Below are 9,551 nucleotides of genomic sequence, written 5' to 3' on the forward strand. Positions count from 1 at the left end.
CACTATCCAAGCATCATGTTCATGCCCAGTCACACTCTCTCAAATCTGTTGTGCAGACTACATCCATTTCTGGGCCTAATCTGATTATCTCACTTGCAGTTCACCAAAGGTCTTTTTATGTAGCAGCATCTCTGCCAAATCCCAGTAGGTAGTACTAAATACTTGTATGAGCATGTTTTAGTCAAAGAGACAAACTAGAGGCAAGTAACAGAGTAATTATATGGAGTTATGAATATGTACTGTATATGAAGGGCTTTAAAAACACTGAAAGTACGCACAATTTACATGTTTGCCCTGTGCTAAAGTTTGATAAAACAAAGATAGAGTAAAATAAGGGAAATTGTTGTACACACACACACACACACACACACACACACACACACACACACACACACACACACACACACACACACACACACACACACACACACACACACACACACACGGGTTTACTTGTTTAGCACTTTTCTTTACAAAGTTAAAAAAGGATAAAACAATAAACAGTGTGAAACCAAGATTAAAAAACAGTAAAATTCACACAGACATGAATGACAGCTATTTTTAAAGACATAGAGGAGTTGTGGGATTTACATAATTCATTTAAACGCTCCATGACGCACACGCAGACCCAGGTAGGTTTCCAGGCCTGTGATTGGACGACGCGCTGTCATTTGTTCGACATGCCTGTCAGAGTCCACCAATCATCTCGCGTGTTGCTGGCCGGTGCGCCGGTTCGCCGGTCTTGTTGCAGCTCGGAAAAGGGGGAAGCGACCGGCGGAGGCAGCATCGGAGGTGCGGTGCTATGGACCCCAGGGACAATGTCGAGACCGGGGAGACGGAGAACCAGCCGGAGCTGTTTTACTTCCCCATCCCGGAGGAGGCACCGAGCAAGAATGAGCAGGAGAAGCTGTCGGTGGTCGTCAAAAACGTCCACAGGAAACTGCGCAGGAAATACAGAGAAGGTAAGCAAGCCACCGTGGGCCCCTCGACCCGAATGTGGCCCTGCGGCCGAGCAGCGTTAGCTCCAGTGTCTCCATGTTACCCTGCCGCTAGCTGCTGTGTGTGTGTGTGTGAAAACACGGGCCTCTGTCAGCGAGCCTCCACACAGACCGTGTGGTTCTGCTGTGCAGACACCAGTGAGCTCTACATTCAGAGAGCAGGGCCTGGCTTCAAAGCTGCTTAACGTTAACATGACAGACACTTTCCAATGCTGCTGCTGCTGCTGCTGCTGTGTTATCTTGTGTCTGTACTACAAACAGTGTTATCTCTCCCCCAAACCCAGTTTACTGACCACTGGGACCTTTACAGCTTAATGACAGACACTAACAGAGCCTGTCCGTGGCCAATGAATGACTTTGTTTATTGCCAGTGCATTGCTAAGAAATTATAAATAGTGTTGTGGACTAAACAAACATACACTGCAACCTCTGCAACCACATTAGCTTTATTCTTGGTACTGGCATTCAGAACTACACATCTGGAATGTTCCAATGCAAGATGGGAAATGCACGGTTGAGCTGCAAGGGGTGCACAGTATGGCTGAAAATGAAATACAATTTAAAAAAAAATGCATAACGTGATATAGGAAAGCATGTGAACATTTTAAGAAATGCTCCATAGACAAAATAACAAGTCTGTTTGGTCCAGAAATGCCTGACACTTCAAAGCACTCCGCGTTGATACACAATTCAGTCCAAAGTCCAATGTTGCCTCCATAAAGCAGTTTCACTTATTGACTTGATCATACAAGATTGCACACAACAGCCAAATGTGACCGGAGAGATTAAAGAGCACAGTCTGGTAGACAAGTGTCTATATTGACCAACAGTGTCTTCTGCAGTCTATTCCATAACATGGGTCTGCAGAGAACATGAAGTCAACTCACATTATATATGGAAAGATGTATAATGAGATTGTAGGTAAATTGCCAAGACTTGCATGATGTGTCTTCAAAATATGGCAATTTAAAAATATGTCTTATGAACTAAAGCTACTAGCTAATGAAATGCCTGTCTGCCACACAGGGTTTCTTAGATAAGTGCTTCGCTTTATGGAAATAGTTTAAACATCAGCATTTACTCAAACACATCTCAATCCCGGTCAAAACCACCATCGCGTCAAAAACATCTAACTGAAGAATGACTGTCTATGCAAATTGTGTAAACCAGAAATAAAATTGCTGCTCTCTGCAAAAACCTCAAGAAACACTCACTTAAGTTTCTTCCTCATTTTCGTTGCAGATATAACATGTGAGATGGATTTTGCTTGAATTTCATTTCAACCATTTTCACTGCAGTGCTCATGAGCCACAGTTGTTGGTGAGGTGATATTTTCATTAGCTCTTTTTATGTTCATTCTACTGAAACGTGCTTATTGTATTCAACAGACTTCATTAGTAGTCAAGAGGGTGGAGTGTTGTGTTGTGCTGAATTAGCAGAACGTTCCATACACAGGATCACAGAACTTTATTCATGAAACTGAGTAATTGGTCTTAGTGGGCTGATTTTCGAATCTATGAAATGTACTCAAAAGAAAGTAAATTGGACTCTTTCATAGAGTCAAGAATCGTGGTATGTTGGGTGCCACAGGGTCGTATACAGGGCCCTTTATTTTTTCTGCTGCACAATAAATTACTTAAGCAGCAACCTCATGCAATCTGTTTTTATATACTGACAAAATACCATGTAATGTATTCAGTGTATACATTTTTTTAGCTTTTGTGACCAGAGAAACACAAGACTGTTGACTTTGCTGCCCTTCCTCTGCTATTTGCCTGCTGTTTATATGTTGATTCATCTTCACTTGCTCTCTTGTTGTTTTGTTCATTATCTTGTGAAGTGTCATTCTAGGGGACGGCTTAGCCTTCAGCTTCATTGTGTTTCTCTGTCTTGTTTTGTGTGATGTAGGAAATGCAAATTTCTTTTTTTACTTCAAAGTAATCTAATGACTCTTGTATTCATTAACCAAATATCAAAGTCATTTGAGCCAACACTGCCTCTAGAAGGTAAAGACAAGAGTCAGTGTGAGTTCATCTGCAGCTGTCTGTCCTGAGAGCATTTAAACTTGTTTCCTGTTATGAGTCAGTCTGTGCAGGAGCATGTCAAAAGGGAAGTTTGGAAAAACCCTTTGACAACACCTTGGCACTGCTAAACAACATCTGAGCTTCAGAACGCTCAAAGAAGAAGACTCAGTGGTTCAGGCATAGTACCAGTGGTGAAGTGCCCTAGATTTAAACGCTTGCCACAATGCTGACCCACACTGAGGCTTTGTGCTGTTGCTGCACTCTGTCTCATTTTCTCTTCCTACTGCAGACTGTGTAGGAGGGGAACACAAAAAGGCAAATTCATGACAGGTGCAAACTCTTTATCTTGGTATTAGTGCATCGTCCTCTTATGATTCTAGCAGGCGATGGCATTTGTCTTCGGAAGTATAAAAACCACAAACTGTCTTGATTTTAGGTCGTCTCCTGCTTGACTGCCTAGCTGCTATCAGATCTCAAAATAAAAAGCAGAAAGAAAATGTTGAGCATTTAAACAATTCATTAAAATGTAATAAAAAAGAGTTTCAGTAATACTTTTCGAGCTGTAGAAAATTCTTTGGTATCAGTTGTGTAGTAAGAACGTTTTGCTGTATTTTCTCTGGGCCTTGTCTTGTTTTTTTCACCTTAAAACACTACACAACCATGAATGCAGTGCTTTAAATGGATCAAGTCATGTTTTGAACAAAGCATGTTGAATCAGAAGTTATTCAGAGTATGAGAGACGAACTGGTTGTTTTGGAGACCGGAGCAGCACAGAGGAGTCTGTCCTGCTAAAAGACCTTATGATTGGTTAATAAGTAAAGCATGATCTGGTAGGCTTGGCATTGACTCACAGTGGTCATGCTTCCAGAGCGCCGCTGTTTACCACCACTCCACTTGTTGTTCTTTCATTTCTGCAAATCAGATAGTGAGTTTTTCCCTGTGGTCATGGGATTTCTCCCTTTATCAGCGTGTTGGCCTGTGCTACGGGCTGTAAACCTCTGAGCAGCTCCGGAGATGTGCTGAAGGGACATTATTATTACCATGAAATGCCTTTTTGAGTTTGATTTTTAGGGATACAAATCCACTTCTGTGCTGCCAGAGACGAGCGAGCATTAAGACAGCATAACAGTGAAGGACTGTTTTGTTTTGTTTTTATTTTATTTCCAGAGGTGTAAAATAATGTTTTGGTTCAAAGTTGGATGACCACAACTGGCAAGTAGGTTGAGAATGTTTGCGACTTGATGTGGATCGACTAGAAGAAGACAAAAATAGTTCAGACAGGAAATGAATGGAAATGATAGATAGCAGTAACTTGAGCTAACTTTGACAGGCTTGTTTTATTCATCTGAACTGTGAGCTCAGATAAATATTTGTTTGTTAATTTTGTCCTGATTTAATTTCTTTATTATCTTAGTGGGTGACTTTGAAAAGATCTGGCGTGAGCACTGTGAGGACGAGCAGACACTGAGCGAGTATGCGCTGGCCATGAAGAATCTCGCAGACAACCACTGGACCAAGAACTGCGAAGGAGAGGGACGCATCGAATGGTGTCGCAGGTATGGCCGACTTTTGATGTCTTCTCCTTGCAGTTTTTGGACCTCATGACAGTGATATTAGAAGTTACCAGTCATCCTCACTTTCACAGTAATGTGATGTTTTCCACTCCTGCAGTATTTGTCAAGAATATTTTTTGGATGGGGGGATGAAACGGATGTTAGACAAGGATGAGAAAAGTGCCACGCTCGCCATGGGTCTGACTGCAGCATCTGTAAGTGCCCAACCCCACAGCACTATCCCGAGGTAAGTTAAAGTGTTCTTAGTTTTCTATTTTATCTAACATAGCATTTATGTTCTGATTCCATACTCATTATACAGAATATATACTATTCTTTATAGTGTATTGGTCAATAGTAGCAAAGTTGAAGTTGACTTCAACTTTGTAATGTCACTGATAAAATAAATGTTTCTGTTTTTGGAGCTGTTTTACCAATATCATATTTTTAATATGTTTAACTGTGAATATCAATATGAACAACAACACTTTCACTGACTTTAAGGATACTTCCTTTTTACCAATATGAATACACCACACCCTCAAAAACCGCAAGACTGTCTTTTCTTCAGCCGCTCTATGGCAGAGCAGGGAGATATGTTAAAAGCCTTTATTTAGAAGGTGATTCATTCTAATTCATAAATGCCTCTTAAAACACTGCAATTGTTTGTTGTTAAACTCCTTCGAAAAATATTCGAGACTTGTAAAGTAGAAATCTAGAATCAGATTAGATCGGTCAATATCATTTTCTGCTGCAGAACAGACGCACAACATAACTTGTGTTTTCTGTATTTCTAAACCACATATTTATAGTTTCCATTTTAAATGCTTTGTAAGTCGAATGTTTTTGGACTCATAATTATACATAGTCACTGAGTGTAGAACATATTCCGTCTGGAGCATTTCTGATCATTAAAATGGTTGTTTTCATATTCAGCAAGTATCTTAAAAAACACCCTCCTCACCACAATAATATTTTATGCTGTATTTATGCAATATTTTCAGTTTATTTCTTTAAAACATAATTTCTGTAAAATGTAGTAGAGAGTATATGTATTTATCTGTTGCATATAATGTTCATAAAAACATCAAAAATCATTTATCCATTACTATTTAAATATTCAGTTTGTTTGCCAATAAGCTGCTTTTAAAAAAACATACAGAGTTAAGCTGGGATTATACATTTTTTGCTTCAGTCGACACTTCTTCCACATTTGTGTTTCAGTTCAATCTCTTATCTGAGAAAGATGCGTGTTCTTGACGTGGGAAGCTGCTTCAACCCGTTCTTGAAGTTTGATGAGTTCCTCACAGTTGGTATCGACATAGTGCCTGCAGTCGAGGTACCAGTGTGCCTTCTTTCTTTTGACAACATATTTGACACATTAAATACATAAGGATTTCCTGTCTGGTTTCTGTGTTGCGATTACTGAGCAAAGCAAGAGCCAAGATGACTCATGCAGGGGTGTCTGCATTGTGTGTGTGCAGGTGTGTGCATGTATGTGTGGGCGTGGGCGTGGGCGTGGGCGTGTGCGTGTGCGTAAAGAGTGTGTTCAGCAGAAAGCAGAACAAAAAGTGCTGTACATCCTGTTAGCTGCCTGTAATGTAACAACATCACAGCTCAGCTCGTATCACTCAGCTCGTATCACCAAAAACTCTTGAATCTCGTTGTCCTTCCAAGTTGACATCTTCATGTGTCTGTTACGTGTATGCCACCTCTCTTTCATCCTGAGATAGTAGTGTTCTTTTTAGGGTTTTTTTCAGTTTCACTGTCTGAAACACCGTCTGTTGTGTACTAAGAACATCATCACACTCCCACTTGCAAACGATGAATCCTCCTGATTATCTGGTGCTGTTCTCACATGGGCTCACATTCTCCAGAGTTTTTCTAGGTTGCTGGCAAGAGAAACACCAGAGAATGCAGGCAGCAACTGATTCAGACATTTCTGTTCTCACATACAGTCCCTCTGGATAATTTCATGAGATTGTCCGGAGTTCAGTGCATGTCTAAAAGCGGATTAAGAGGAGTGACATTGGTTGTAGGTGTAAAAGATCACATTTGAACCGTGATTTATGCTGTTTGTTCTGCCTTTTCTCTGCTTCAGAGTGTGTACAAGTGTGACTTCCTCAACCTCCAGCTCCAGCAGCCTCTCCAGCTGGCAGGCGACGCAGTCGACGCCTTCCTCCGCCATCTCCACAACCCCATCGACGCCTTGCCCGCCCAGCTGTTCCACGTGGTGGTCTTCTCACTGCTCCTCTCCTACTTCCCTTCACCGTACCAGCGCTGGATCTGCTGCAAGAAGGCTCACGAGCTGCTCGAGCTGCATGGCCTTTTGCTCATCATCACGCCCGACTCGTCCCACCAAAACCGCCACGCCCTCATGATGCGCAGCTGGCGCGTGGCGGTGGAATCGCTGGGCTTCAAGCGCTACAAGTACGTCAAGTACTCCCACATGCATCTCATCGCCTTCCGCAAGGTGTCTCTGGCCACCACCAGTGACCTTGTGTCGCACAACTACCCGGAGATGCTCTACATCCCTCAGGACTTCCACTCCAATGAGGAGGACGACTGTGCCGACGTGCCAGTGCAGGTGCGCTCCGAGTTCGAGGATGACCAGCTGGCTTGGGGCTTCATGGAGCTACCTGACACGCCCTACGATTCAGATTCTGGAGAGAGCCAGAGCAGCTCGGTGCCCGGCTTTCACGAGCTCGAGGACCACATACTGCTTCAAAGCTAGGCTAAACCAGCGACTCCCCCTCCTCCCCCATCACCTCCCCTTCAAACTGCTGCGCTGCCAAATTTAACCTGCTGCATTCTTCTCCACCTGATCCTCCCTCTCCCTCTCCTCCAATGCAGTTTGCACAGTGTGATAGAGAGTTTACAGATTATTTTCTCACATACACACACTTCTCTGAAAGTACACACACACACACACACACACACCACACACCACACACACACACACACACACACACACGAAGAAGGATATATTTTGATAAATAGATAGGTTTTCTAAGAGTCTTAAGAGTTGGAAAGTGAATTCCCTTACAATATCTTTACTCCCTGCTCCTCAATTTTCACCCCATCTTCCAATCAGCTCTCAATAACAAAAGTCAGCTTGTCTACATTCTGTACTCGGTCTCTGTTTGAATAAGCTAGTGTGGCAGGCTGCTTAGTATATATGCCAAATACAGCAACCCGATGCAGTCTGATGGTTCGATTGCACTGGAGGGACTGAGGTGGAATGACAGGACTTGGTACGCTTGCTTCTGTCACAGTCATGCAGCTCGACTTTCTGATAATCCTTGATGTGCATTTAGTTTTTTTCCAAAACAAAAGAATAAGAAGTTGATTGTTTTGAAATCTATATTCTCAGAACATTGGTGTTGTCCAGTGTAAAAGTGTGGCGGTGCCATTTTAACTTGGCATCCTCTGAATGATTTGTGTATCTTTTACAAGAACGTGGTATTTGTAGCATTTTAAACATTTTCAGAACCGTACAGTAGGAGTATTACTAGGTTTACTAATGTGAAACTGTAGCTGTTTACTCATTGTGTAACAAGGTACGATTGTTTCAAAGTAGGTATTACACTTCTCTCCTCCTCCTTATTGTCCTCAGAAATATCAACATTGAATTATCTCCTGTTAGATTTCCAGTATATTTTTACTCTCAAGCAGAGGAACATAGTACAACACTGCGAGTCAGTGACCATTTCAGCACCAGAATCCTTTGATGTAGTTTTGTAACTTGGAAATGAAAATACATTACGGTGTCATTTCGATCTGATCTCCTCACAGTCAGAAAATTCACCTGGACAGAAGAAATTTGCACTAATTTATTGTTTTGTCGTAACCGAACCTCTGAACCAGGTGACATACTGTAGATTTTAGCAATAGCCAGCAAGACCAGATACGAAGACACTACCAGGTGAAACGTTAGCGTGTGTTGCCGCCTGTCCCTGAGCAGGCCCAATGTGTGACTGTGGTTGGGTTTGTCAGTGTGAATGAAGGAATACATTCACGTGATGTTTTTTTTCTTTTTTCGCCTGTGGCACTTTATCACTGATCCCAAAGGGTGTTACAAAATGTAATTATTTTCGTACGATGATGGTTTACAACCAATGCGATAGGCCCATAACATGATACCAGTGAGTCTAAGGTGCCTTCTTTGTTCACATTTCTGTTGCATTCCGACTTTCATGCCCTTGCAGAAAATTCACCACATTTATTTTCAACAGAAGCTATCAAGCATATCTGGATCTTAACAATGTACACAATCTATTCTCCTTTTGTCATATTAACAGTTAACAACAGTTCCAGTGTTGATGTAATGCAGTGTGTTGTTGCCATGTCCATATCAGTTTTCAGTAATGCACATCTCTCTGTTTAAAAAAGAAAAAAAAACATTTAACAGTATCCACACATACTCACTCTGAAGGTTGTTTTGTGACTGATTTTGGTGCATTTGTCTTCCAGTGTTTCTTTTAGCCAATTTGCATGAGATGGTTCATCTTCATTATCAACATTTTCAACAATGCAGAACAATGTGTGCTTGTAGTACGGTTGTATCTTTCTTTTATAAATGAATGTAGATGTGAAGTGTCGGTGTGTTGTTTTTTTTGTGTGTATTGTGCCTTTATTTTTTTTAATCATTTACTGCTTATGACGTTTTGAAGCGGTAATAGTGGCTCAAGTGGATCATTGGCTGAAAATATTAGTTGACATTAGAGATTGAAAACATGAATAGAGCAGAGATCGGTGTAATTGAGGCAGGATCACTTCATGTAGTAATACTGCACATTAAATATATGAATCACACCATTTCCACAGGTACAAGACTGCATGGGTACATTGGAATACTTGCGTTTGTTACACAGTCAGCTTTTGTAGGAAAAACAGACAAAGTAAAATAGCGGCACAAAACTATTAATAAATACTCCAAATACAGTGAAAAAATATCATAGGTATATATCTATATC

The 9,551-nt window shown here is 41.4% G+C and overlaps 1 protein-coding gene across 2 annotated transcripts; it reads left to right on the forward strand.

The window, feature by feature from the left end:
- Positions 1-666: 666 nt before the first annotated feature.
- bmt2 (base methyltransferase of 25S rRNA 2 homolog) lies at positions 667-9,171 on the forward strand. Of its 2 annotated transcripts, none has more exons than XM_035156899.2 (5): positions 667-962; positions 4,437-4,578; positions 4,694-4,822; positions 5,800-5,914; positions 6,677-9,171. In XM_035156899.2, the coding sequence occupies exons 1-5, from the start codon at positions 803-805 to the stop codon at positions 7,307-7,309; spliced, it is 1,179 nt and encodes a 392-aa protein (XP_035012790.1). In that variant the 5' UTR covers positions 667-802; the 3' UTR covers positions 7,310-9,171. The 2 variants fall into 2 exon arrangements, with proteins under 2 accessions (XP_035012790.1, XP_035012791.1); XM_035156900.2 differs by lacking the exon at positions 667-962 and adding an exon at positions 3,831-4,238.
- The last annotated feature ends 380 nt before the right edge of the window (positions 9,172-9,551 follow it).

The sequence above is a fragment of the Hippoglossus stenolepis genome, chromosome 5 (genome assembly GCF_022539355.2).
Source record: "Hippoglossus stenolepis isolate QCI-W04-F060 chromosome 5, HSTE1.2, whole genome shotgun sequence".
NCBI lineage: Eukaryota > Metazoa > Chordata > Actinopteri > Pleuronectiformes > Pleuronectidae > Hippoglossus > Hippoglossus stenolepis.

Excerpts from the sequence above, each read along its gene's own strand:
- bmt2 (XM_035156899.2), top strand. The coding sequence starts at position 803 with ATGGACCCCAGGGACAATGTCGAGACCGGGGAGACGGAGAACCAGCCG. Across the intron at positions 963-4,436 it reads GCGCAGGAAATACAGAGAAG|TGGGTGACTTTGAAAAGATC; the intron begins GTAAGCAAGCCA and ends TTATTATCTTAG. Across the intron at positions 4,579-4,693 it reads CGCATCGAATGGTGTCGCAG|TATTTGTCAAGAATATTTTT; the intron begins GTATGGCCGACT and ends CCACTCCTGCAG.